Source organism: Penicillium rubens (genome assembly GCF_028828025.1).
Source record: "Penicillium rubens strain IBT 27055 chromosome Unknown utg000001l_segment0_segment0, whole genome shotgun sequence".
NCBI lineage: Eukaryota > Fungi > Ascomycota > Eurotiomycetes > Eurotiales > Aspergillaceae > Penicillium > Penicillium rubens.
In genome coordinates, this window is record NW_026890599.1 from 4,496,916 (window position 1) to 4,524,283 (window position 27,368).

Below are 27,368 nucleotides of genomic sequence, written 5' to 3' on the forward strand. Positions count from 1 at the left end.
ATAGATGCCCAACAAAGCAATAGGCACACGTCCTAGATAGAAGGGTAGGCTAGGTAATTGTCCATCTACACCCAGCCATACAGTACTAGGATACATAGAACAAGAATAAGGGGCTGCAGGCACTGTTGCGGAAGACTTAGGGGTCCATCGCGGCGATTAATTGCCTTTCTCTTCTAATCATTTAGGCCAGGTCCAATTGTACTGGTCAGTCAGGAATTTACATCAATTTAAAACGGATGACCTTCTCATTAATCCAGCTCTAACTAGGCCATGCTTTGTTGCCTATTTAGGAAGGGCTATGTGTGATCACGTGGCTGACCGACACCATAATTGGCAGCCGCAGCTGACATCTTCATTATCTTCCAAGGTTCTCTTTTAGCTATCAGTGTCATTTTGTTTATGTTATGTTCATTTTCCTCTTTAGGTCTGTTATAGCGGGGTCCAATTCTCGCTTTGAGGTTATGGTGAGCTGTATGCCTAGGGTGTGACTACAGCATTGGAAAAGATAGAGAAGAAGAGGGGGAGAGGGGGGGGGGGAGAGAGAAAAATGAGCAGGTATTACATATCTCCTTCTCATCATTTAATCCCATGGGGACTCGTTGTCATATAATGACCTCACCTGGGTACCTACCTACGTACATGTGTAGCCTAAGGTAAAAGGTAAGAGAAGTATTTACATCCAACTGATATTTCGAGGAAGGAAGGGAACAGAGTATCCATGGGCCACCTGTTGCCAACAATATATTATGGCTTCAATGTCCTTTCCTCCTTCCCTCTTTTCCATCCTTCTACCACAGTGCCTCTTCAAAGACTGCCACTCACCCACTTTTCCACCATGGCCGTCTATCCTCCAAAACATGCCGGACCAAGCCAGATCCGCAGCTACCTGACAACAGTCTTGACAACAAAACATGAATTGCCACTTCCGGATGCCACTTCAATGGCAAATAACTGGAGATTCGGCCGTGAACATGACCTTCGTGAGGCATCCCAGGACGACTTTCGTCATCTGTTTGGAGCGTTCGGTCCGTCACTTTACCACAGCGTCAGTGAGGATATAGCTGCTGCGTGGCATGCGACCCTAGCGGGCTCTCTCAGCGTTTTCTCGATCCTCAGCATCCCAACTCTTATTGTTATCCTATTATTCTACCAGGGCATGCGAAGCGACGGCTTTTTGAGCCGGAATTTGCCTTTAGAGTACCTCTTGTGGGGGTCGGGGCCGATCCTGACTTTGTGCGCCAAACAAGAGATGAAACATCACTCCGAATTGATCAACGAGAATCTTGTCCTCTGCGGATGCATCTTCTGCCTTCTGGAATTTATCGTTGCGTCATTCGTGTTTGCTCTGCAATGCCTCAGAGGATGAGACATTTCGATCATGCTGGTTCCATTGCTGTTATTCGGCTTCATGTCCCATGGACATGTTGAGAGACAGACTTGCAGGGCAGCATTTCCACCTTCTCACTTCGCCCGGTTGCTACATGTGCCGGATTATGAAAATTCGCTCAAAAACAGGGGACTTGTATATCTATCAGAACACCGGTATTACATTATCTGAATAATTATGGATTTGAGCCTTGAGACGTTTGATTCTAAGGTATAAAAATAGCTTTTTTTAAGTCCAGGTCTTCGACTAGTTGAGATAATAGCTACGGAGTACCTAAGGAGGTACTCCAACAAACCTATGAAATACGAGCTTGGGCATCGTATATAAGGTCCACTACTAGGGGTATCTCCCTCGTATAAGGGTCCACTACTAAGCCGATGTTGTTGATCAGTGGTTGTGCGGGGAAGAGGCGATTGGCTGAAAAGTGGAAATAGTGGGTCTATTGCCTAAGGATGCCTAAGGATGCCTGGACGCTAACGCTAAGTGGATAACGATGTATCAACGAGAGTCCCCTCGACATTAGCCTCAACTCTATTTAAATTCAACGGGGATCCCCTGATTTTGCTATTCAACATCCCATCTCAACATTTACAGTATATGCCATTTGCACAGTCTGTATCATGACTTCTTTGCCCCCTCTCCCAGTGAAGCACAATGACTTCGTGAAGTATGTCAACTCCAACTCGGAGAAACCCATGGCCAATTTGGTTCAGCCATATAACGAGTACGATGCCGTTTTGCGCAAGAAATTTGCTCAAGATCCCTCTCATCCATCAATTCAAGACAACCACGTCAACATTGTACCGCTGTACGACCAGAATGGTTCCACAGATCTTTCCATTCGAGCTAGGGACCTTGTCTCGGAAACGCCAGAGCAAACGGAGAAGTATCTTTTGCCGCTGAATGCAAAAGACCGGAAACCACATGGTTCTGCGGCAGTTGTTCCCTCCTTGAATGAGTTCAAGAACAACTTTGCGCTCTTCACAGAGGGCTCGTTAAGTGAAATTGACTGGTCCAACGTGGTTGCTGCTGGCAGCGCTGTCGTGACCTCACTTTTGCCTGTACCAGAAAAATATCGCAACTCAAAGCGTGGCCTTCGCAAGTACTACCATGAAGAGTTTGCTCCGGCGTCAGATGTGGATCTCTTCTTGTATGGTCTCACCGAGGAGCAGGCTCTGGAGAAGATCATGCACATCGAGGACAAAATCAAGAACACTATCCTCTATGAGACCACAACCATCCGGACCAAGAATACAATCACCATTGCTTCTCAGTATCCGAACCGCCATGTGCAAATCGTGCTTCGCATCTACCGCTCAGTCGCTGAGATTCTCACCGGATTTGACGTTGATGCTGCATGCGCGGCTTATGATGGTCGCCAGGTCTATGCCTCTCCTCGCGCTATCGCTGCATACATTACGCAGGCGAATCAGATTGATCTAACCCGACGATCACCATCATATGAAAACCGTCTCTCCAAGTATTCGCACCGAGGCTTCGAGGTTTTCTGGCCTGCTCTTGACAGATCGAAGATTGACCCAGTGAGCATTCAATCCTTTAACTAAACGCATGGAATTTTAGCGAAATTAATGTGCCGTGATAGACTATCTTCGAGAGAAGCTTTACCAGAACTGAGGGACTTGCACGACTCCTGGTATTGGAGAAGCTTCCTCGGTCTGAAGACCGGGACAACTATCTCCAAAAGAGGCGCGAAGAACGAGGCCGTCCTCCTCTGAACTTGTACCTGCTACGTCGTCATGGTCAAATGTTGCATGGTAATCTCAAGGACGACTGGGAAGACGAGGTACCTGATTGGCAAGAGCAAGACCAAGTGTCTGATTACCATACCTTTGTTCGTACCTTTCCTGCAACCGAGCCTGTTGCTCTTTCCACTCTGACTGACCCTCTGGTAGAATATCCCTTATGGTAGGCGATTCAATGCCAAGAACATCGAGAAGCTACTTTACACCAAGGATCTGTTACTGAACGCCCAATGGAATCAGCCCGAAGACCGTACGGTTTATCTTCATCGTCATCCAGCATTCTTCGGCGAGGCAGAACATGTCATTGGTGACTGCTGTGGCTTCTGCCCCAAGCCTGTTACCGAGGAGGAAATTGAGGTCGCCGACGAGGAGGCCAAGATTTATATCTCTGGTCAAATTACTTTCATCAAAGATGATCCTGGCCGCCAGGAAATTGGAAGTTTCAATCCGATCACTGAGACTGATTGGACCGGTGAGTGAATTGTTCGAGATCTTTGTTATTCCCGAATTATGCACTAATACCAACATAGAAATGGCTTACGTTGGCCGTACTGAGAGGCTTTGCCAGGCAATTGTAGCAAACGACGTCGACTCTGTTAAAGCTTTCCTTGCGGAAGAGGGTGCCAATCCGGACCGTCGAGACTACACTGGACGGACACCACTCCAACTCGCGTGCATGTGCTCGACCCCTGAAGTTGTTCAATGCCTTGTTGACGGCGGCGCTCGCATGATTCCCCGAATGGCTGATGGAAAGACCGCGCTCCATCTTGCCGCGGCCCGGGGACACGCCGAGATCATTCGAATTCTACTTACAAAGAGCAATGAGAATGAAGAAGAAGAAGCTAAGAAAGAGGAGGCGCTAAAAAAGAATGACAAGTCAGAGCCTAGCACAGCTGAGGATGAAGATGTCGACATGATTGACCAAAGTGATGCAGTGTCTCACACCTCTGCTTCTTATGTCAAGGTCGAAGCAGAGGAGAAGAATGAGGAGGATTTGACCACGTACGATACGCTGGAAGAGAACGACCTTGAGCCCGATATCTACGATATCAATGTCGTTGCATGGGATAGCCGGACTGCCCCTTTGCATCTCGCTATTCTCCATGGCCACACTGAGGCCGTGAAAGAGCTTGTCACGTCCTTTGGTGCCGATGTCTTGATGCCAGTCAAAATCCTCAACGACCACAACAGAACACCCCTGGCTGCAATTCTTAACCTGGTTCTCATCCATGCCCTTCCATTCGAGAAAGCAAAAGAGATGTCGCAAACTCTTCTCGATCTCGGCGCTTCACCAGCCCAAGCAGACCTTAAGCAGAAGTCACCGTTATACTACCTTGCTCATTCCGACAAGTTCGACATTCTCGATATCTATATGCAGCATGACGAGCCTGCAGTGAAGCGTGCAATCAACCATCTGGCGGTTCTGGGCACGTCCTGGACACCAGAATACTCTTCGGCATTGATGATCGCGCTGGCTGCGAAGAATGCACCCGCGGCATCCAAGCTCTTGGGTGCAGGTGCCCACCCTGAGATCAACATTGGCGAGATTGTGAAGCTTATTACAGTATCAAGAGGAAGCAACACCTACGACGTTGAGAACACCGCAAGGTCCAGTGTGAAGCAGCCAATCTTCTTGGCTATTGAAAATGATCTTCCTTTGGTTGCCATTGACCTGCTTCACCGCGGTGCGAACCCTAACGCCGTAATCAAGGGGAAATATGAATCCAAGGGTCGCACGTTATTGGACGTCATGCGCCGAACCTTGCAAACGCTCCGTGAATTCTTGGTCGAGCGCAAGTACCAGAGCTATTACCATTCCGTTGCAACTCCCCTCGATCCCAATGATGAGACATATTTGTCGGAGTTCCAATCCGGTAGTTACAAAATGTTCACTGCAAAGGACCTGCTCCGCAACGTGCGCAAGCTTAACCGACAGACCGAAGAAAACGCCGAGAAAGCTAAAATTATCCCGGATGATCCTCCCGGCCTGGTCGAGAAAAAGGCATTCATTGCGGAGTTGGTTCGCGACTACGAGAAGCTGGAGTTCATCATGCTGCAAAAGGATGCAAAGACCTGGGACGAGCTTCATCCTCCGCAGAATGTTCCCGTGCCGATCCCAGCCCAGATTTCGACTAATAAGCCTACACAGCTCCCCAGAATGCCTTGGAAAGTCAGCTTCAGCTTCGATGCGCCAGCTATTACTGACAACGCTCGCGATGGATATTTGCAACTGTAAGTGTTCCCCTTACTCGCAAGCCAAAAATATGCTGACATTGATATAACAGCTTTGAAGCAGCCTGGAATGGCGATATTGATACCATCAAAAGCTTGACACTGGGCATGTGGGGATCTCTCAATGACCAAGCACCACTTGAGATCGCCGTGACTGACAAGCAGGGCCTGTCTGCCCTTTCAATTTCCATCATGCGCGGACACTTCGCCGTGGCTAAGGCTATCATTAAAATTCTCCACGTGCAGTACAAAGTGAAGGAGCGTCGCGGTCGGAAGCGCTTTGAGATCGATGTCGATGGATGCCCTGACGGCTCCGACGACTCCGATGAAGAAAATGATGAACTGAAAATCGTCAGTGACATTGTTGATGATACATTCACCCACGAGAACATCGGTGAAGTTAGCAGTCAGGTCGAGAGCAATACTTCCCCTCTTGCTGCCTTTGAGCGACGGTTCAATGCTTATCTGTTTTTGGACGAATATGAGCAGGGGGGTCTGGACAAGAAAAACAACCTTGGCAATGTTGACGGCTTGTTGAAATACGCGGTTTACACCAACAACATTCCTCTTTTGGAATTCCTTCTGAAGACTGGACTGGACCTTGCTTCCACCAATCCATCTGGAGAACGCGAGTTCCTGGTAAAGTTCGATGAGTTCCAGCTTGCAATTTCTCTTGGACGTACCGACTGTCTTGCCAAAATGATTCAAAGCGCTGGAGCTGGCCTTCCCCTCACAAAATTGAGTGAGGATTGTGGCGTTGAAGAGAAGAAAGAACCTCAGTACTACCCTGGGTTATCGATTCGTGGCGCTAAGCGTGCCGATTGGGCTAATGCTGGTCGAGACCGACCGATGAGAGCGCAGACACAGCGTCCTCCTCTTCTAATTGCAGCTCGCCGGGGTAATCTGGCCAGTACGGAGTTCTTCCTTGGTACCGCGCCTGCTCGGTATTACCTGGAGTACCTCAATGCGAACAAAGGTGATGGGAGAGTCAAACGGCTGACTCAGTCCAAACTCGGACTAGAGGGATCTCTCTTAACCTGGTTACAAGCGAGGAGTAAGTGTTCTGTCTCTTTAGTAATTTTGACGAAATAGCTGACCATAAGAAAGACAACCTCGTCCTCCACAGCGCAATCCTGTCTGAACCAAACGACGAATCCGTTCGTCTGGTTCAGTATCTTGTGGATCATCACCCCGAATGCATGGAGGTCCGATCGACAGAAGGACTAACGCCTCTCGCCCTTGCCATGTCCCACCATAAGGTCCGTTTCGCCCGCATCTTGGTAGATGCCGGGGCCAACCAGGCCGTCCGTGACAAAGAAGCACGCAATCTCCTCCACCTCATCCTCGTATCAGATGGTGGTCGGATCTGCAAGCACTCCAACCGATTCACCAAACTCCTAGATCTGCTGGATAAGCAACTCCTCGCAACAATGCTCACGGAGCGCGCTGGCAAAGGCTCAAGAACACCATTCTCACGCTGGCTTCACGCCCAACCCCACTTTACACCAGCGGATCCAGCCATCCCTCGACCATCTAACACTCCCCAGACCGATGAAGAGATAATAACATGCATGACGAGCCTCATTCTCGATCTAGCCGATTCCACGGATCAGAAGCATCTCGAGGTCTTTGACGAAGCTGGAAATACGCCTGTGCATGATGCTGTCAAGAAAGGTTTCCCCCAAGTTCTTGGACTACTCCTCGATCGTCGTCCTGACATGCTCAACCGGGAGAATGCCACTGGTACGACTCCTCTCGAAATGGCGGTTGACGCTTGGGTCAACAAGACTACCTCTGCGCCGCCTGTCAGTCCCCCGGGATCCACGAGTACGCACCCTGAGTGGCAGAACGCCATTCACCGCGCTCCTCGATTCTTCATTGCCGGTTGCAGGCTCAAGTACGATCAAGAGAAGGAAATGCTTCGGGTTTGTCAGGAACGAGCTCAGCAACGGCCTGGAAAGAGAAGACTTGTTAGTCTATTTGAGGCGAATGAAGTCGCTAAGAGATTGGCGGCGGCCGGGCGGGTTACCGGTCGGCGTTTTGGCGCTAGAGATGATGATGTGTGTACGGATTCTGAGGATGATCCTGAAGGGTGGGGGAGCATGTCTGGTCATTGGTAGCTTGCTTGTATGTGGAATGGCAGTTTAAAGTACAATGTTTATTTATACTCTACGGTTTTATTCGAATATATCCCATTCATATCTTTTGCTTCATCCCCTGTTCTATGAATGTGACTGACTCGCTATTGTGTATTCCTGGGGCCAATATATATTCTGGAGGCCACCTCGGAAGGCGGAACATACACACTCAAAACGAACAGATTATAATTATCTCAAAAGAAAAGCAATGATCTCATTCTGTTATTTGAGACAATCAAGTTAATCAAATGAGAGCCGTTACTGAAAGTTAAATTCGTGACATGGACATTCAAACCAGCCTTCGTGTAGTCCTCAGTGCTGTTCCTCAGACGGCAGTGGAATCTTCGCTGCACTCTCCGCCAGAGCTTTGTTCCGACTGTTCTTGCTGGCAATGTACGAATTAATATACTCGGGCACTTCAGCGACCTTACCATCACCGCTCGGAATCGGGGTTCCAAATGTTTCCCAGACCGGAACAACACCAGTCCAGACACTACCGGTGACCTGCTCGCTACCCGAGTCCTTACGCTCATCCGAAACACCGCCATCGCGGATCTTGCCACTGCCATCCACAATCTTTACCTTCAGAATGACAGTCGACTGCATCTCAGCACGGTCCGGCGGCACACGCGAGTGATCCCAGCGGTCCGCGAGGACGGAGTTCGTAATCAACTTCATGGCCCAGAGCTTTTCTTCCTCGCCTGTGACGAGGGTTGCGTAGCCATGTAGGATGGCGGAGCGGTAGTTGTAGCTGTGCGAGTTGGGCGTGAGCGATAGGATCAGCCCGTCTACTTTGCTTGTTGCCACGCAGATGGGGAGTCCGTCGCCATCGCTGCAGTTGCGGGCTAGGTTCATAATACGTGAGCTGACGTAGCCATGGAGGTAGCAATCTAAAGGCTCATCGATGCTCGCGGAGGGAAAGTCGAACGATCCCATTTGTCCTATCATTGGTAGGATTGCGGGAAATGGGTCATCTGGCCCTGGGTTGAAAGATACATGGAGGACTTGGGAGTCATTGATGATTGAATGAATTGGACCCAAGTCATATGTGGCTGGAATATACATAGTGTTAGTAGTTGGCTTCGGTGTATTTCTATAGTCATCTGGTACCTCGATGCTTGTACCGGTTGGCGGTGTTCGAGACCCTCTTTGGGTAGGTCAAGGTTCGTCCCATAATGTGTGTGGCAGCTCTGTAGAATGTGTGGAATGTGTAGAATGTGTCTTGAAGGCGAGATAATAAGAAGTAAGTGACGACAAAGTAAGCATTTAAGTAGATAGATAATGAGTAGACAGGTGATCTCATGAGCTAGGGCACGCCTTCAAACACCCTTTCTAGCAGGTCCATCCGCGAAAGATTTTCCCACAAAGGCTAGACCGGAGCATATTAATGACAGGCTGGGCCGGGATCCAATAGATCGAGAAGTATGTATACGACAAGGGTATAGGAGTGCACACGAGAAGGGGTCTCAAGTCTCCGATGCCAAACGCACCCGAGATGATTGGCCCACACCGCCGACTGGACCGTGAACCTGGCGATAACAACAACTCCGACTTACTCTTATCAACTTATTTTTGGGACCTTGAAGCATGGCGGCATGCAGGTCTCTTGTTCGCCAATGCGCTGTCCATCTGCGCTCATCCAGGCCTTTGAGTCATTCATTGCGCCAATTGCCTAGATTCAACCTGCCTCGCAGTTATGCTACCTCGGTGGCCGCCGCGGAACTCAAATTCGGCCAGCCGTTGCATGAGACGCATCCCCACATCCTCAGCCCAGGCGAACGTGTGTAGTTATCTGGCCTTGAATTTTATTTATTTGCTGACCGTCTTTTGCCTAGTTACGCCCGGAATAACCGCTCTTGAATATGCGCAACGTCGATCGAAGCTCGCAAACAAGCTACCCAAAGGCGCGATTGCAGTGCTAGCTGCCTCGGAGGTCAAATACCGTGCGCCAGGCATCTTCAATGAATACCGCCAGGATTCGAATTTCTTCTATCTAACGGGTAAGTTCGCTTGTTAGGCTGGTGATGCTGCGGAGAACACCCGCTAAATCTGCATTCCGGATAGGATTCAACGAACCGAATGCGCTGGCGATTATCGGGAACGACGGCTCTGGCGATAACCATATCTTCCATTTATATGTGCGAGAAAAGGACCCCAAGGCAGAGCTCTGGGACGGGGCGCGCTCCGGCACCCAGGCTGCTGTGGATGTCTTCAATGCGGATGAGGTGCGGGATACTGGCTTAAGGATCAGACGAATTACCCAGCTGACCGAGAGAACAGACCGGGAATATTGAACGGATTGGAGATATTTTGCCGAGTATTGTCCAGGGAGCGACGGAGGTTTACTCGGACATCCCCACATTTGATGGCTCACGATCGTCTTTGAATCGGTATCTGTATGGGCCAACAGTCGCGTCGGAAAAGCTGAAGAAGGTCGTCGACCACCGTAGGGTCAAGCCGTTGAAGCATATCCTCAATGGAATGAGAGTGTTCAAGAGTGAGAATGAGGTTGTACAGATGCGCCGACTGGGACAAGCGTCAGGGAGAGCTTTCACCGAGGCTATGCGGCAGAACTTCACTCGAGAGAAAGATCTATATTCTTTTCTGGAGTACCAGTTCAAGGTGAATGGCTGTGATACCAACGCCTTTGTCCCGGTTGTCGCGGGTGGCCAGGTAAATTTCCCGACTTTGTGTAAGCTGAATTTTTTACTGACAGATTTAGAACGCCTTGGCTATTCATTACACTCGGAATGACGATGTATTGAAGTTCGTATGCCTTTTCTAAGCTATTCATTGGGACTCTGCTTACACTTCATTTTAGGGATGGTGATTTAGTGCTCGTCGATGGCGGTGGTGTAAGTCCTCTATCTGAATTCAACTTTCACAGTTACAGTACACTGACCAACTATAGGAATGGGGAACCTATATTTCCGACATTACTCGAACATGGCCTGTCAATGGCAAGTTCTCTGATCCCCAGCGGGATCTGTACAATGCTGTGCTCAAGGTGCACCGGAGCTGTCTCTCTCTGTGCCGCGAGACCTCCAATCTTTCTCTAGACAAACTCCATGGCATCGCCGAGAACGGATTGAAAGACGAGCTCAAGTCACTTGGCTTTGACCTTTCCGGAAATGTATGCATCCAAACTCCTTCCTCGTGGAGTACGTTGCTGACTCCGACTAGGCACTGAACGTTCTCTTCCCGCACCATCTAGGCCACTATGTTGGCCTGGACGTCCACGACTGCCCTGGGTATTCCAGAGGCCACGACCTGAAAGCAGGTCAATGTATAACAATTGAACCGTTCGTTCCCAGCCTATTTCCCCAGACGTGAAACACGCTAATCCATGCCAGGGGTATTTATGTTCCCGACGATGAACGATGGCCCGCCCACTTCCGTGGGATCGGAATCCGCATCGAGGATAGTGTTTGTGTAGGAGACGAACATCCGATTGTTTTAACCCCTGAGGCTGTCAAGGAGGTATGATTTAGACCGAATATCTCCCTATTTACTCGTCACTAACTTGTACTAGATTGAAGACATTGAGGCACTGCGTAATTAGTTGTGATGTATCCGGTAGCCGTCAGACCCCTCAAATTCCCATGTACAATAGCACAAGGCTTCAAGATAGTAAATTTGAGCCCCTTTATTTTCTTATAGTATGTCTGCTCCGACCTATAATCTACATGTCTGGACTATCCTTGCCTAGATTCCTTCGTGGTGGCTGGTCTGCGGCTGGTCGGAAGGCTGGTCTGGGGGTGGTTGGAGACGATTGGGCATTTTTTTTTTTAGCAATATGATAAGAAGGGGAATATTGGACAAAATAGCCCCAGAGAATGAGATCGAGAATGAAGTAGAGAAGAAAAGAAGGTCGAAAAGAATCTTGGTCGCGGTCAAAGAATGCAATGTTGATGTTCATTCGCGTGCTACCGTTGGTTGTCGGGCCTCCGCCCAAAACAAACTGAGCTCCACACCACACGACTTGCTTCTTCTTTCTTTCCTCCAGGTCTTCCACCTCATTTCTCTTCCCATCCCAACTTTAAGCACTTCGACCTGTTTCTCTCTCCTTTGACTGCTTGCTATTGTCTCTTGGGATACAATGTCCATTCTCTGATCTTCTCTAACCCTCGAAAGACGTGTAGCACGCGTGCTCTTCACCGAGTACCCCTCTTTGATATTTGACTACTGCCACTTTGCAGCATCTAGACGCGTTCTCGGCCCTGGGAACTTGTTTCCCAATGGCAACTGTCTTTGTACCCCCTTCGCCACGAAACTCTATGGCCATGGCGACTCGTCGTCCACTCGCAAACGTGCCGAATGCAACCAATTCTCCACACAGGGCAGGGCTCTTGCCAGTTAAACGAGCTCGGTCTACTCAAATGGAGATCCCGTACGGACAACCACCGCCGAAGAAGCAAGTGATCGAGAACATGGAATACGAGACTCGCCCCGCCACGTGCCAGAACACGAACACGGAGTCGAAACTCTTCGCGCGGCGATCGAACAACGGCAACCCTAGCGCATTCGAGAAGAAGCTTGTCGCAGCTAGGGAGAAGGAACGCCAACCGCAAGTGAAGCATGTCAAGGCCGAGAAGGCTCCGGCGGATACCATGGATTCCATTCGACAATGGCAACGGCACTATAGGAAAGCGTTCCCTCAGTTTGTGTTTTACTTCGATAGCATCCCTGAAGATGTCAGACGCCGGTTCTCTCGCCAAGTCATTGCTCTTGGAGCTGTAAGTCACCCCACAGCGCATTCGGCTAGTCTTGGTTGCATCTCTTGTCTCCCGTCTTCAGTTATTAAACACCTTCCATTGGCATCTTCTCTAACCCACTTCAATGCAGCGTGAGGAGAAGTTTTTCTCGCGTCTAGTGACCCACGTTGTCACTTCGCGTGCCATCCCCCCAGAATCAGCCATTCCTACAGAACCGGAGTCGACTGCAGACGTTAGCAACGGTGATAGCAACGTCCAGACCGTCAACCCTTCACTCCTAGAGAGAAACGGCGAGACCCACCTGCATGCTTCTTTAAAGACAGAGACACGTCGTGATCAAGGCACCATGGACATTTTGCAAAGGGCTCGACAGATGGGCATGAAAATCTGGGCGTTGGAAAAGCTTCAGCGTATGATCACTACCATCAACGACAGTGATATTGGTGCCCAGTATGAACAAGCTGCTCGGAACAAGGCCGCTGGTAGTCACGCAGTCAATGGAAAGGGCGAGAATGACCTTTCACGGGTTCTTCGCCAGGAGCTTCTCAACGGACCATCCGACCGCGACCCATTGGCATCAATGGAAATGCTAATGTTCAAAGGACCATTTGTCTACATCCACGACATGAACGAGAAGACCAAACCAGTCATGGTTCGAGAATACTCTCGAGTCGCTAGACGCCAGGATGGAGCTTGGCCACAGTTCCGAAGCGCTCCCCTCGGAAAGTGTCCATTCATAGATGAGCCACCGAGTAGGAAGGAATATGATCGACACCGATTACGCCAACTCCATAAAGAGAAGAAGGCTGCCTCCCAACGGGCTGATGGAACTCGTGATGCTAAGCCAAAAGCAGCTGTGCCAGTCCAACAAGCGCCCGAATCTGTGACCACAACAGAGATCGCACATTCCCAGCCATTGGCGAAACAAGAGGAGCGTATTTCACCTCCAGTTCAAAACGAAATCCAAAAGCCGTCATTTGATGAAACTCATGAACGGAAGAGTTCTGAAAGCTTCATTCCTCCCCACTTCCCTCGCACCGGGCCCTTCTATACTGGTCGTGAGCCAGCTGCCTCAGGCGTTCAGCCGTCGAACATGACATCCGCAATTCGCTCACAAATGATCTCATCTACTGCTGCAGCACCTGGCGCGAAAGCTGGGCTCAGCAAGGAGGTTCATGGGCTCAAGCGAAAGGTTCTCGAGAAGGGAACAGGTGGGTTCGCCACGGGATCGATGGCTGCTCCGCAGCGCCGTGGGGATGGGTCTGCGACAGTTCCGATGAAGAACAACGTCAACCCCCCCGGGAAGCCCATCGTTGTCAATGAGGATGAAGCAAAGCAATCTGAGGTGGCTGGGTCAAAGCGACAAAGGGAGGACAAAGATGAGCAAAAGAAACCCGAACGCCGCAGAGATCCAAAGCCTGGCTATTGCGAGAACTGCAGGGACAAGTTCGACGATTTTGAAGAGGTATTATGGTTGTTGTGTTTGTTAGATCACTATAGGTACTGACCAATCTCTTAGCACACTCTGACTCGCAAACATCGCCGATTTGCCACGAATGCCAGCAACTGGGCTGAACTCGATGCATTGCTCTCTGAAATTCAGCGCCCACTCAAGGCCGAATACGAATATGATGAATAGACCTGCTGTTTCTAACAGCATCCCATGATTCCTTTGGACCTCGGCCTCTTCTATTTGGTACACCTTTGCATCCCGATGCAGGTCGAGATTTTATTTTCAAGCTATCTTTCTTCTACCACGTTGCACTTTTTATTTCCGTCATGCCTGATTTGCACCTCGAACCCTTGCATAACCATGCCCTCGGCATCGACACATGCATGGTGGCGTTTTTTTCTTCTTTTTCCGTCTTCATTTTGTTTTATCATGCATCAGCAGTACCAGTAACTATTTCCTCTCCGGTCTGATCTGCGTGCCTTGACCTCGATGGAGGTCGTCCACTCCTTTACAGCATTTTCACCTTCTTCGAATGTATTGAATATCCGATTTTAAACCAGCATCACCCTTCGAAATCGTGGACCGACCTCCATCAACCGCTGACGGCAATTTTGGATACTTGCATTTCTCATGTTGCTCCAAGAACAACTCATCGTCGACACTGATTGCCTCGCATGCAAACAGCTTGTGCTTTACGGTCTTTAATTGTGGCCGGTTGCGATATACCGAAGGTATAATGGACGATTTAGCATGGACTCAAGGGTTCCTAGCCTTGCATTGCGCTCCGTTCTAACACATCGTTATCACCCTTTTTGGTCCTACGGGGCCATATTTTCTATCGTCAGATTTTCCTTGTGTCTTTTCACCGGTGGTCTCTTGTTTCCCCATGGCTGTGGCTTGTTGCCCAGCGCAGGCGGCCAAGTCTCTGTTGAGACTTTTCCTTTCTCGTGACATTACTTACTTGAATAAGCATTTATTCGACTAAATGATCTGTATGCAGTTTGTATTGTGCTAATTGAATTGTCTGCTATCGAATGTATTCCCACCTAAGGAGACATCGGCCCATAGAAGTAGAGAGTACAAGCCCCCTCACTTAGCTCAATGCGGTAATCACCTCGGTGGAACCTAAACTGCAGGCGGTGACGATAGTGCTAGGCGGTGAGCCTGGCGAAAATGGCATCCTCGAGCTTCCAAAGTTGACGTCAACATAAGAAAGGCTTTTTATGTTGAGGATTCCTTTGGTAAGTAGACAATTACCATATTAAGACATATCAATTAAGATAAAACTAGAGGAATTGCACCGTTCCTGAGTCCACGTGCCTGCATTGTAGCCCCGCAAACAATTCGGCATTCGGCCCGCAATGAGCGGCAGTAACGGAGATCTTCAACTTCAAATTTTTGATGCTCCCATCTACGCCGCATAACCCAGCACGTCAATCCGGACAGAAGGATATCTGAATATACAAAGCCGCAGCTCCGGACATAGTCTCATATATGGTCCTTCGACCTCTTTGTCCTCTTCGCTCGCGCACCGGAAAAGCTTCAGTTCGCCGCTGAGCTCATCGCCATTCCTTTGTTATAGCTATTTCTACAGCTCCGACGGGATACAACTAGTGCATATAGCATTGTATACTGAGACATTGAGATACATACTCACTGAACGCAGAAGCCCTCGGTATTTTGGTATCGTGCATCACCGGGTGCATTGCGCCACTCCACTTTTGACAATCACACCACAATGGCCGCGCCAGGCTGTTCATTGCGGCGCACAGCACTCGCTTCTTCATCGCTATTCAGGGCGGGAGTCATTCCCGCTACGAGAACGCAAACTGCACGTACCATTCGCGCCGCACGCTGTCCTGTCCTGTCCTCCCACGTACCGACGCCACACTCCCTCTACCAAACACGACATAGTTCCTATTCCGCGCCAACACCCAGTGAGAATGGAAAGGCGCGGAAGAAGGTTACTATCCAGACGCTCCAGAACATGCACAAGAAGGGGGAGCCGATCACGATGCTCACGGCGCATGACTTTCCCAGTGCCCATGTTGCCGATGCGTCGGGGATGGATATGGTCTTGGTAGGGGATAGTTTAGGGATGGTAGCTCTTGGACTGGAAAACACCACGGAGGTCATTATGGAAGAGATGATTCTTCATTGTCGGAGCGTAGCGCGGGCAACGAAAGCCGCCTTTATAGTGAGTTGTCGGGATTCCGAAATAGTGCCACAGCCGCCGACTAACAACCATATTCCGATTCCAGATTGGAGATCTACCGATGGGGTCATATGAAGTGTGCGCGGAGCAAGCAATTGAGTCATCTCTTCGTCTGATCAAGGAAGGCCGCGTACACGGCGTCAAGCTAGAAGGTGGCCAAGAACTCGCGCCCACAATCAAGCGCATCACGCAAGCCGGTGTTCCGGTAGTAGGCCATGTCGGGCTCACGCCACAGCGACAGAATGCCCTCGGTGGTTTCCGGGTGCAGGGCAAGACGGCTATCAGCGCGATGAAGCTGCTGCGCGATGCACTTGCGATGCAAGAAGCTGGCGCGTTCATGCTCGTGCTTGAGGCGATGCCGGCGGAGGTTGCGTCGATCATCACGCGGAAGCTGCGGATCCCGACTATCGGCATTGGCGCCGGGAATGGCTGCTCCGGACAGGTTCTGGTGCAGGTTGACATGACTGGGAATTTCCAGCCTGGTCGGTTCGTGCCGAAGTTTGTTAAGCAATATGCGGATGTTTGGGATGAGGCTGCGCGTGGCATTTCGCTGTATCGCGATGAGGTTAAGAGTCGGGCTTTCCCTTCGGAGGAATACACGTATCCCATTGCGAAGGACGAGCTTGCCGGGTTCCAGAAAACGGTTGACGAGGTCTTCCGGGATTGATGATGTGCCTGGTTCCCGTTATTTTTTTTGCATTGGCCATTTCTTGCGTGTTCTGTATTAAGAAGCGTCATCATCATCATCATCATTTGTACATAGCATCGTTCAGCAGTTCATGCTGGTTGTTCATGCCTACTCAGCCGAATGCTGGGGTCATTGAATAAGCGACAATCAATTGATCGTCCGTCTTGAAACACTATTATGAAGTTAGCTTTCAAACTGTCAAATACGAGGGGTACGTAAACAGTCGAGTTGAAACTCACCCTCCATAGTCCGCCCATGCCTTCATCTAGCCCGGGCGCAAACACACTGTTAACATAACAAAAGACGGAATCGGTATCTTTACAGTCCAGTTTCTTGCGCAAGAACTTGACAACCGTTTCGAACTTCTGCGAAGCGCTAACCTTGAACACCCGATTTTTCAAAATAGGGGCTGACGGGAGTGGTTGGAAGCGAACAGTGACTTAATTATCGTTAGTTGAGTTCTATCATTTGTTGTGATCGCGGTCGTCTGATCAGCCCAAAGCTCGGAGAAGAGGGGTCCTACCTTTCCCCGAATCAATACTCTCCACATCGGCGAGCGCCTGGTGCGCATCACGGGGCAGATTGGTCAACATGACCGATGCAGTCATGTTCATCGGTAGATCCGCGCCATGTTCGTCATCTGGAATCGGGGCGTTTGCGGAGCTGTTGGGTGGTGTGTCCGAGCTCTGGGGCTGGCGCGGGCTTGGACGGTGGCTGAGTGTGCTCTGTGGATTTGGACTGGGGGAGCTCTGTGGAGAGCGTGTTGGAGAAGATGTATTCATGGTGTATGATGTATGATGTACGAAGAAAAGCAAGAAGATGGGAGTGGAAAGGTGTAAGTTCAAGGGAGTTGAGGTGGGGGGATATCCCTAACATTAGAGTTCCCGAACAACGCTTAAAAACACTACCAAAAGTACTGCAGACCACCGTAATATACCTACAAGGCACAGACTACATATTCAGACACAAATCAAGTGAAAAGTTGAAGCAAAATCGTATTAAAGATACAGGGACACAACAGGCTCGGAGGGGTTGGACATTGTACTTTTGGTTGTGGATGTTGCCGGAGACTTCAAGGCGTTGACATTTCTGAAGAGAATACATAGGCAATCACATCACTTAAAGAGGAATGTCGTAAAGAAGTCGGCGAGCTTGTGCAGGCACCGGATCACGCGTGTCTCAATATGGGAACCTGTCGGTGATAGGTTCAATAGCCCGTTTGATATGATTGATGCACCAAGTTAAACGCAAAGGACAAGGATAGCTAACTTGCTTCAATGTTGGAGACATGTTGTTATTATAATTTGGAGCGCTATCCTTATCGTAATTACTATTATTACCATCCCGTTATTTGGCGTGGGCACATAGCTGAATGAATGAATCTACTGGAAAATGCCGCTGGTGACTTCTTCAACCCTAAGCACTAGTGATCAACATTCACAGGAAAAGGACAGATCCGAAGTTATATTGAGAATCTAAATGAGAGAGGTATCTAGTGGAACTAGCAACTATCGAATTAAGTAGAGGTGTTCTTTACAGTTATAGGCGCATCGCGTACTTGCTAAAATGGCAAGTGTGTACGGCATCAACAATCTGCTATCTACATACAGATAGACATGTGAATCTCAGATAATGATTGCTGAGGGGTGTATCTAAGAAAATTGAAGACACAAATCTTCATTTTACATTCGGTTCAACTACTCTTTTTCACCCGCCTATCACAAACACGATGCCATCTGTCTACCACGGCCAGTGGTCTTTTGACGGCGACACTTTTTACGTCACCTCCTCAAGTGGCCATGTCCACCGACGCGCAACATACTTCGAGCTGGACAACATTTTCAGCACACCATTAGGCGACAGAATAAACACAGCCGACTACCAAGACCACTGGTACGAAGCGCAGCTTCTCCATTATGGGCTGCCACCGACAAAAAGCAAAGCTACAGCCAAGATGAGATTGATGGATGCCTTCCAGGATGGAACAATAGATGTCCCCGATAAAATACACGAAATGGAGCGCAAACTGAGAAGGGCCTGGATGAAACAGGACTTGGAGGCCCGTATCCTGGGTCCTTCAATGCAACCTCAACTCGATCCTGAGATTACCGGAGCTACGGCGACTGACGCGATTGAGCCTACTGCTCAGAGACCATCGGGTAATGAGGAGGGAAGGTTATTCCCAAGCTTGGTTGGAGGAAGCGGTATACAAGGCAATGTGCGACCCCACCGAAACATGATTCATCCAACCCACGCTCACACAAAGAGAAGAATATGCAACACCACAGACCAGTCGGGCCGCCCTTTGAAAACAGCAAGGCGTTGTGGGGAAACTGGTGGGCTCGACTCCTACCAGGTTCACGTCAACACGAACGATGAGACGTCCCATCAGAGACCAACGGACACTCCAGTATCAGTGGGGAATGGACGCGGACGACCGGCCCAAGACGGGGAATTGCAGCAGGTTGGATACCGGACAGTGCCTCCGTCGTACCATACTACCTACAGAATGGTGAGATGTCCGTCCGTGGACAAACTGCAGTATAACAATCTCTGACCAGAATACACAGGCCAGGCAACTACCTCCGGCAGGGGTAATCAATGCTGACGGTACGAGTGGCTATTATGGGTAAGCTACAAGCCTGCAATTCGCTCCAGCCAATCTCTTCTACTTCAAGGCTGGAATTTCAAGAACAGAGATTCAGTGGCCAAGGTATGAGTGGACTTCGGAATTTGCATTGGTTGAAACAAAAGCGAAATACATTGTGTGTGGCTATGGGAATGTACGTAGGAAAACGTTACTCGGGAGAGATGAGGATTTATGAAATGTTTGGAGTTCAAATCGATTCCAGAAAATCTGATACATTGCTAGTAAATGGTCTATATGTGTTACACTATGGTAGTGTTATTTTAGATGGAAGGAAAGATGATGCCATTTCTAGTCTGGGATGTTGCAACTAAAGAGGAGCAGGTCTGGCTGGCTGCCCAGGTGCTCCCGTGCGCCGGCTGGTAGCCGTACATGGTAGCGGTGCCTAGGCACCTAGATAGGAGGAGTGTAACAATGTGCCTTCCGATGGCTATCTCTCTCCACAAGTTCGATTCGAAAAGGTGCATCAACAAACCTGGTCAACACCTCCCATTGGGGGTCAGGCCCTAGTATGGTCACCACGACTGTGAAAACCGCGGGCTGTTGAATCTGATACAGCGGCATAAGGCAATCTACCAGACGCTTTCTGTAGGGAGCAAGTAAACGGATGGTCAATGTCTTCAGACCAGGCAGCTTAGTAGCGAGAATCTGGCAGCATGTATTCCAACCAGTGAGATCGAGATAGGGAAAACTGAGCTGTAAAATGCGTATCATGCTCAGGCGATGTGGTAGAAGTGTATGGGAAAAATCAATAATCGTTTGCCAGTCGTGAAAGTGGAAAGTGTTGTTTTGAAACATGATATCCACAATCTCCGAGTATCTGACCACGCTGTTAATTGAGTATTTTGAACATGAATGGAAGTACTCACACTCTTCGACACGATTGTAAAAGTGGCGTGAAATCGACTCTCCTTGTCTCATGTTCCATAGAGTAGGAGATATCATCAAAATATAGGATGCGTTTCCTACGCTTACCCGTATAGTAATCCCGCGCAACAATTCTTGCCTGACAATGATGATGACTGCATGGACAGAAATTGCGAGGTATGACGCACAAGACCCCGATAATCTGTCTTTTGTCTCGTCTCCATTTGCGCCGTATGTATTGGGCAGTAATATGCAGCATACGGCTACAGAGATAATGTTCCCAGATGAGGAGTCGAATTTCGGTAGGCAAACATCCGAACAGAGGAGACTGGGTTTGTTTCAAGGTATCTTGGGTAGATTGTTTCTCGCGTCGCTTTGGAAGTAATAACCGCCATCCACGACGAGTTGGTGGGACTTGAGGCTTGGAATCTTTGTTCTCCAGCAATGGTGGAGTGAGTGGCCTGCGGGACATCATGGACTTGATATTTCTTTGGCAATCTAGATTTCCTCATATTTGAGTCGCCCGGGTTTAGAGGTGCGATACCTGAACTGGCAATGAAGCTAAAGGTCGGCAGGACAGGGTTGCATGATATATTGGCAATGTTACACGCCGGGGATGTCCGACAAAGCTAAGCTTCTGCAATGTAATCGTTGATTGCCGACAAGCAGTGTCTTCCTCTTTGTGTTCCCCTTTGTCACTTCTCCAGGGCTATGGCTGTTCCCTGTTCCCATTGTGTCAAACACCACTTTGAGTAATCTGCGCAGAGTCAGAGCTGAGAAAGTATATAATACCAACCTTGGAAGAATCAGCAGACAGGAGCTCCTGCTAAATTGCCATATTCCGTTTTATTTTGCTGAAGGGGAATAAGGAAAGAAAGAAATACCACACGAGCAAGTCAATAAGTACTAACGAAGTGTGATGTTCGAGCAATGATTCTAACGCCTTATAGATCAGGCGTTGACATGGTAACTATAAATTCCCCCGCATCTCCACTTCAGCTTCTTTGATAAGCTCAGCTCTTCCTTCTTGACCTCGGGAATATTTTGACGAGGCCATGGCTTCATCTGCAAAGAGCATAGTGCCGGCTGCCGACATTCAGTCATTTACTGAATATTTGAGAGGGTGCAAACGCATCGTTGCTCTTCTTGGAGCTGGAATCTCTGCATCATCAGGCTTGCCCACCTTCCGTGGCGCAGGCGGACTCTGGCGTTCCCACGATGCAACCTCCCTCGCAACTCCAGAAGCTTTCGATGAGACTCCCGGTCTCGTCTGGCAATTCTACAGCTACCGGCGACACATGGCTTTGCAAGCCGATCCCAACAGAGCACATTACGCCTTAGCAGAGCTAGCGCGAAGGAACGAAGACTTCCTCACATTGAGTCAAAATGTTGACGGTATGGATGTCCAGCAAGTCGTTTGTTTTTTGTCTACTAAATCCCTATTTCTTATAGGCCTCTCCCAGCGAGCCAACCATCCCGTGAAACAGCTACATCTTCTCCACGGCACTCTCTTCAATGTTAAATGCACCAATTTCTATTGCAACTACACCGAAGACAACTACACCGATCCCATCGTTCCCGCTCTCGAAATTCCCAAAAAGAGTTCAGGTCTTAACCCCTCTGCGACCGACAAGACTGGCGAGCAAGCATCGAAAGCGATCGGAGAAGCGCTAGATGATACGAGTACCGAGGTTGATATCTCCGATGCGAGTAATCCTATCGCCACAGTAGCCAGAGAGGACCTACCTCAATGCCCGAAATGCGAGGATGGCTTGCTCCGACCGGGAGTCGTGTGGTTTGGAGAACCCTTGCCGGAGAAGACGATCAGGGCGGTAGATAAGTGGATCGCAGCGGGTCCGGTCGATCTGTGTCTGGTCATTGGCACCAGCGCGAAGGTCTTTCCGGCCGCAGGGTATGTCCATGAGGCTCGTTCGCAGGGCGCCCGAGTTGCGGTCTGCAATATGGATCCAAACGATACGCCGGGGGAGCTTCACTACGGCGATTGGTTCTTCCAGGGAGACGCGGGAGTTATTGTTCCCGAGATACTCAAGAGTGTTATTGGGGATATCTGATTTGCTTGTTGGGGGCGGGGAGTTGACACGAGGACGGCGAATTATTGATAGTGAGGTTTGCAAAGTAGCGATGGGACAGACCTGGACATAATCGTTGGATGACAAGGCGATATGGCACGATTTCCAGCTAGTTTTCCCTTTCCCACCAGCGTCTTTTTCCATTTCTCCTTATCGTCCTAAAGTCTAATAAACCACGTGGAAAAAGGCGGGATTTCAGAGAGTCATAAAGAAGTGCCCGAAGCGGCACCTGACAGACTATACAGGGAAGAGCGACATATTTGAAGATATAATAGAACGGCAAGTACAAAGGAGACCAGGCAACTGGGACTAGGGTGTTGTATGCTCCTATCAATATCAGCATCCTACTCTCGCAGTCTACCTACCGTTCATGGGCTCAATATGCCAGACTAAGCCACCAGGTGAAAGCCAATACTCGACTCAGATCCGGACGTGTATTGGAGGACATGGGAAGTCAATGTCCATGGTCTTTTCAATATGGCACGCGCATTTCTCGCTATGCAATTGTCGACTCGTGCTAATGGCGGTTCATGCATAATGATCAACTTAGCTTCCTCGAGCGCTCTGACCGCTCGTCCTGCGGGCGGAAGTTATCGAAGCTCGAAACTTGCGATATTGAGGTGGACGGAGTCTTTGCAGTTGGAATATGGTGATCGGGAGATACATGAGCTGGTTCGATATTGATAGGCCAATCGCGGGGATTCCAAAATACTGCCGTACACAAATGCCGATCATCCCTCGGGTATTCCAATCTCCAACCCCATAAATAGCGGAATTACGAGCTGATCTGCACTTTTGAATGATTGGCCTAGATCCACTGTGTTACTATGCGGGGTTCACATATAGAGCTGCATTGCCCTTCAGCTCCAAGGGGTTGGATATTTAAACTCGGACGGCCCCTCATTCGACAACAAATACCAATTGCAACTCAATTGAAAGACATACACAATGAAGTCGACAAATACAGTACCCCAGAAACGAAAGAAACAAGAAAGCGATGATGAGGATGACATTGTTAAAGATGGCACTCTTACATCTGCGGCTGAGAATTTCTTCGAGGCGCTGTGTATGTGACCAGAGCTTTATGCAATCCATTAGAAAGGCGCTAACCTTTCTCCCAGCTGAGGCCGGCATCACTCACTGCTTCGTCAACCTGTGAGTCCCTATAATAGCCACCAACCTGATGTGTTTTGACCGGTCCAATAGTGGGAGCGACCATCCTGCAATGCTGGAAGCGATGATCAAGGCTAGGCAAGGTGCGTACCGGAGATGTTATCCAATACCCAGGGCTAAATCGTAATTCATATCTAGAAAACAATCTCAATTTCCCAAACATCATTACCTGCCCTTCAGAGCTAGTTGCACTATCAGCTGCGCTGGGATATGCTCAAGCTACAGGAGTACCGGTACGTGACTATGCCCAGCATCCAAATTGGTTCTTGCTAACTCTTGCAAGCAATGTGTAATTGTGCATGTCGACTGCGGCACCCTCGCTATGGGGCAGTCCATACATAACGCCTCCGTTAGCAGAGTTCCTGTCCTGTGCTTTGCTGGCCTGAGTCCTTTTACACAGAATGGAGAGTTGTTGGGTTCCAGAACAGAGTTAGCAAGCCCAAGAGAGGATGCTTATCTTGAGCCCACTGACACTACTGCAGGTTCATCCATTGGCTCCAAGACGTACCTGATCAAGCAGCCATTGTCCGGCAATACTGCAGATACACTGGTGAAATAAAGACCGGACGCAATATCAAACAAATGGTCTCGCGGGCTTTGCAATTTGCTACATCCGATCCGAAAGGCCCAGCATATTTAATGGCTGCGAGAGAGGTTCTGGAGGAAGTAAGTATTCGCAATCACCGAAATACACTAAAATTACTACTAACCAAATCTACTATTCAGCGTGTGGGAACAGAATCCTTAGACGGAGACATTCTCAGTCCAATCGCTCCAAGTGCATTGCCAGAGCAAGGTAGGTTGGTCATTATCCAAGTTATTACTTCACATCGCTGACACGAACAGAGGTGGAATTAATTGCCAAGTCGCTCATGGATGCAAAGCGACCGCTTGTCATCACAAGTTATCTTGGTCGGAATCTCAAAGCACCAGCCCTCTTAGCTGAGCTCTGTGATAAACTTCCAATCACCGTCGTGGAAATGGTCGGCTCCGACGTTTGTCTGCGAAGTGACCACGAAGCTTATCGCGGCGTTACCGTCACCACTCACCCGGAAGTTCTTGAAGCTGACGTTATTCTTATTCTCGATTGTGATGTGCCTTGGATTCCTACTGCTGGAAAGCCCCGGACCGGTAAGGATACCTCAAGGCAATGTTTGATGCTTTTCTGACAGGCGCTGCAGGCACGAAGGTATTTCATCTAGATGTCGATCCGCTGAAGCAACAGATGCCACGTACGTTCACAATTAGGCCGTACGACTGTCTTTTTCCTGTTTCGCTAATAATTAGGTATCAGTATTCTCGATCAACGCCACTCGCAGACTCAAGGTTGGCTGTGGAATTGCGCTTGCGCAAATCAATGCTTTCCTGGATGAACACAATATCGCTCGGGCTAGGTACACCCTGGAGTTTGAAGAACGGTCAAAGCACTACAAGACCTGGAGGGAAACTCTACGAACACTTGAATCACCATCGGAAGATGGCGTAGTCAGTGTGCCATACTTGGCATCACGGCTGCGTGATTGTCTCCCACAAGACACTATTTACGTTTTGGAGGCTGTGACCAATGCTGGCCATCTCATTCACCATCTAAACCTAACCAAGGTATGTATTGGTATCAAACTGCTGGCTCAATGCTAATTAATATTTAGCCAGGAAGTCTGGTTGCTAGCGGGGCAGGTGGTCTAGGATGGGGCGGTGGTGCAGCATTGGGCGTGAAGCTAGGCAAGCCTGGTTCATTCGTATGTGGAATGTAAGTGCTCCCAACTGCGAGAGCACGTTTTCAATATCTAATAAATCCCAGCGTTGGCGATGGTGTCTATCTGTTCTCGCAGATGGAAAGTGTCTATTGGATCGCCAGACGCTACGATATCCCCTTCCTCCTCGTCGTGCTCAACAATGGCGGATGGAATGCACCAAAGGTGTCTGCACTTCTGGTCCACAGGGAAGGACTGTCGTCGAAGTCAAACAGACGAGGTTAGTGAGATGTAAACCAATTACCTTGTGCACAGTGACTGATTCACTCCAGATCTCAATATCTCGTTTGACCCTTCTCCCGATTATCCTGGAATCGCTGCTGCAGCCGGTAAGGCTTGGGGTGCGACAGTCACGACACAAAGCGAGCTTGATCCTGCTATCAAAGAGGCCACAAATGTTGTTCAGGGTGGAAAATGTGCCGTCGTTGAGGTTTCGTGAGTAGCGGCAGTGGTTCTTTACCGATTACAAGCTGACTTTGATTTATAGTGTTCCGTCTATGTGGAAGGAGAACTAGAGGGAGGACTAGTTAGAGCGCGTATGGAATAACTAATCATAGTTTGCTGGCTTCAGGACGGATTTTAATGGACTATTCTGATGATGGATGCGTTATTCACTGTAGACGTCAGGAACCTGGACCAGAATCCGACCATTCTACGGTCCGAACTAGTGCAGGTAGGAGGCCTGCTGCCATCCACGCGTAAGCATTCAACGCTTAATCTCAGCTTGTCTGGCCACAATCTCCTGTCTGGTCCTATATCCGCTTCACCCCTTCTCTAGACGGTTCTTCTGTTGGCAGCCCACTCCTCTTCTCGCTGCTCCAAAAGGGCAATTATAATCCCAGGTAGAGCTGGAGGCGCCGCGGTAACTAGGAGGGGCTGGGCGCGTTGAGGACACTTTGACTGTCGATCTAGGTGGCTAGATACCTAGGTAGGTACCTACCTAGTAACTAGTTACGATTAATAAGGTAGAGCTTTTAGTAGGGTAGTAGGACATAGCACTACCATTGGAGACTAGAAGTCCCTGATAGATACTCACAACACGTCGGGTTTCGGTCCTGGCTTAAGCTGTTTCCACCGCTGTATTGGGTGATATCGCCTTCCGCTGGGCTACTCGCTAGCAGAATCTCCATATCAGAATCGTCGGATCGAAATGCCAATGACCGATGAATCACTAGCTGGGCGCCTGTGTCTGAACTGGGTTTCAGATGTTGCCTAAGGCTGCTGACAAGCTGATGCAGAGGTAGCTCTTGAGTCTTGAGCGAATGATTCGGGCGATGAGTTGTTGGCGCGTGTCGTCAAACTCCGAAAAGATGTGCAGAGAAATATGCTGGCCTTCTTCAAGATGTTGCGTCTTAAAGAAAAAAGACACATTTATCATGATGGCAGATGAAGAGTGAGGCGTTGCGAATTCCTTATCCTGCACGAGAGTGATAGGGTATCAGACGACATCTGGACGGCGAAGTCATGATGTTTGTAATAAACTTGTACTTGCAAGTTGGGAGAATCCTCCGCTTGACATTATTTTTGATGCCATCTATAGCCATTCTGACTTGGGCTTTTAGTGTTTTTGGATCTGCCCATTTTCGTGATATAAGCCACCAATTGAATTGGCTTGGTATTGCTCGACGAAGGTGTTTCCACTGGCTGAATAGGTGGAGGGTATTGAAGTGGCACCTCATTTCCTCACAGCCCAGCAGGCTCTCTTGGATTACTCGACACAACGGTAGTACTGTCGTGTTTCTGGAATGATGAGAGGTGAGGAGATGAAGGTGAGGATAGTGTCGCTCAAAGACAAACAGAGATGAAAGTGAACATGAGGAAGCGACTTTGTACTTGTATATGTTAAGGCCTAACACCTTCCACTTACACGATAGCTGCATATGCTTAGATCAATCGGGAAGAGCTATGAAGGTGACGTCCTAGGTGATGTTCTTAGTTCTGCCTGAGGTATCATCCGTTGCTAGGCCAACAAAACGATAACCACCTGGAATCGATAACGACTCTTTTCTCTTTGATGTCTGCAAACCCCCACCATCGACCAAACACTCTGGATTCAAGGCATCATCTAAGGGTTAGTTTCCTCTATATTATTGCATCCAGTTATTTTTGGTCTTGCAATTTCAATCCCAACAGGACCGGAGAAGTCCACGAACTCATCGAGTCGGCACACAAAGAACACGAAAGGCTAACGGCAAATTCCAGTGCTCTGAGATTCCTCTACGCGTCTTGATGTCCTAAGATCAGAT

At 49.1% G+C, this 27,368-nt stretch overlaps 12 protein-coding genes across 12 annotated transcripts; 8 read left to right on the forward strand and 4 right to left on the reverse strand.

The window, feature by feature from the left end:
• Positions 1-835: 835 nt before the first annotated feature.
• Positions 836-1,366, forward strand: N7525_001749 (uncharacterized protein; the record flags this gene model as incomplete). Its single annotated transcript, XM_002557595.2, has 1 exon — positions 836-1,366. One exon carries the CDS (start codon positions 836-838, stop codon positions 1,364-1,366), a length of 531 nt encoding a protein of 176 aa, XP_002557641.2.
• A 641-nt stretch (positions 1,367-2,007) lies between these two features.
• On the forward strand, positions 2,008-7,502 carry N7525_001750 (uncharacterized protein; the record flags this gene model as incomplete). The annotated part of the gene is made up of 6 exons (XM_002557594.2): positions 2,008-2,928; positions 2,991-3,239; positions 3,301-3,622; positions 3,681-5,382; positions 5,436-6,436; positions 6,490-7,502. The coding sequence occupies 6 exons, from the start codon at positions 2,008-2,010 to the stop codon at positions 7,500-7,502; spliced, it is 5,208 nt and encodes a 1,735-aa protein (XP_002557640.1).
• A 330-nt stretch (positions 7,503-7,832) lies between these two features.
• Positions 7,833-8,694, reverse strand: N7525_001751 (pyridoxamine 5'-phosphate oxidase family protein; the record flags this gene model as incomplete). The annotated part of the gene is made up of 2 exons (XM_002557593.2): positions 7,833-8,572; positions 8,631-8,694. The coding sequence occupies 2 exons, from the start codon at positions 8,692-8,694 to the stop codon at positions 7,833-7,835; spliced, it is 804 nt and encodes a 267-aa protein (XP_002557639.2).
• A 413-nt stretch (positions 8,695-9,107) lies between these two features.
• N7525_001752 (aminopeptidase P family protein) lies at positions 9,108-11,082 on the forward strand (the record flags this gene model as incomplete). Its single annotated transcript, XM_061212030.1, has 10 exons — positions 9,108-9,300; positions 9,356-9,520; positions 9,585-9,745; positions 9,801-10,193; positions 10,243-10,286; positions 10,342-10,375; positions 10,432-10,653; positions 10,704-10,822; positions 10,874-11,000; positions 11,053-11,082. 10 exons carry the CDS (start codon positions 9,108-9,110, stop codon positions 11,080-11,082), a joined length of 1,488 nt encoding a protein of 495 aa, XP_061071256.1.
• A 676-nt stretch (positions 11,083-11,758) lies between these two features.
• N7525_001753 (protein serine/threonine kinase activating protein nimO) lies at positions 11,759-13,874 on the forward strand (the record flags this gene model as incomplete). Its single annotated transcript, XM_061212031.1, has 3 exons — positions 11,759-12,256; positions 12,366-13,700; positions 13,755-13,874. The coding sequence occupies 3 exons, from the start codon at positions 11,759-11,761 to the stop codon at positions 13,872-13,874; spliced, it is 1,953 nt and encodes a 650-aa protein (XP_061071257.1).
• A 1,552-nt stretch (positions 13,875-15,426) lies between these two features.
• N7525_001754 (3-methyl-2-oxobutanoate hydroxymethyltransferase ECM31) lies at positions 15,427-16,570 on the forward strand (the record flags this gene model as incomplete). The annotated part of the gene is made up of 2 exons (XM_002557591.1): positions 15,427-15,885; positions 15,950-16,570. The coding sequence occupies 2 exons, from the start codon at positions 15,427-15,429 to the stop codon at positions 16,568-16,570; spliced, it is 1,080 nt and encodes a 359-aa protein (XP_002557637.1).
• A 133-nt stretch (positions 16,571-16,703) lies between these two features.
• N7525_001755 (ubiquitin-like protein ATG12) lies at positions 16,704-17,373 on the reverse strand (the record flags this gene model as incomplete). The annotated part of the gene is made up of 3 exons (XM_002557590.1): positions 16,704-16,763; positions 16,831-17,030; positions 17,115-17,373. The coding sequence occupies 3 exons, from the start codon at positions 17,371-17,373 to the stop codon at positions 16,704-16,706; spliced, it is 519 nt and encodes a 172-aa protein (XP_002557636.1).
• A 947-nt stretch (positions 17,374-18,320) lies between these two features.
• On the forward strand, positions 18,321-19,224 carry N7525_001756 (uncharacterized protein; the record flags this gene model as incomplete). The annotated part of the gene is made up of 2 exons (XM_061212032.1): positions 18,321-19,103; positions 19,162-19,224. 2 exons carry the CDS (start codon positions 18,321-18,323, stop codon positions 19,222-19,224), a joined length of 846 nt encoding a protein of 281 aa, XP_061071258.1.
• A 407-nt stretch (positions 19,225-19,631) lies between these two features.
• On the reverse strand, positions 19,632-20,577 carry N7525_001757 (uncharacterized protein; the record flags this gene model as incomplete). The annotated part of the gene is made up of 2 exons (XM_061212033.1): positions 19,632-20,058; positions 20,108-20,577. 2 exons carry the CDS (start codon positions 20,575-20,577, stop codon positions 19,632-19,634), a joined length of 897 nt encoding a protein of 298 aa, XP_061071259.1.
• A 583-nt stretch (positions 20,578-21,160) lies between these two features.
• N7525_001758 (SIR2 family NAD-dependent protein deacylase) lies at positions 21,161-22,177 on the forward strand (the record flags this gene model as incomplete). Its single annotated transcript, XM_061212034.1, has 2 exons — positions 21,161-21,500; positions 21,558-22,177. The coding sequence occupies 2 exons, from the start codon at positions 21,161-21,163 to the stop codon at positions 22,175-22,177; spliced, it is 960 nt and encodes a 319-aa protein (XP_061071260.1).
• Positions 22,178-23,143: 966 nt separating this feature from the next.
• Positions 23,144-25,637, forward strand: N7525_001759 (uncharacterized protein; the record flags this gene model as incomplete). Its single annotated transcript, XM_061212035.1, has 14 exons — positions 23,144-23,261; positions 23,317-23,350; positions 23,402-23,451; positions 23,507-23,601; positions 23,652-23,797; positions 23,851-24,034; positions 24,095-24,164; positions 24,215-24,499; positions 24,550-24,600; positions 24,663-24,970; positions 25,018-25,118; positions 25,170-25,342; positions 25,395-25,557; positions 25,610-25,637. The coding sequence occupies 14 exons, from the start codon at positions 23,144-23,146 to the stop codon at positions 25,635-25,637; spliced, it is 1,806 nt and encodes a 601-aa protein (XP_061071261.1).
• Positions 25,638-25,896: 259 nt separating this feature from the next.
• On the reverse strand, positions 25,897-26,252 carry N7525_001760 (uncharacterized protein; the record flags this gene model as incomplete). Its single annotated transcript, XM_061212036.1, has 2 exons — positions 25,897-26,030; positions 26,159-26,252. 2 exons carry the CDS (start codon positions 26,250-26,252, stop codon positions 25,897-25,899), a joined length of 228 nt encoding a protein of 75 aa, XP_061071262.1.
• Positions 26,253-27,368: the final 1,116 nt, after the last annotated feature.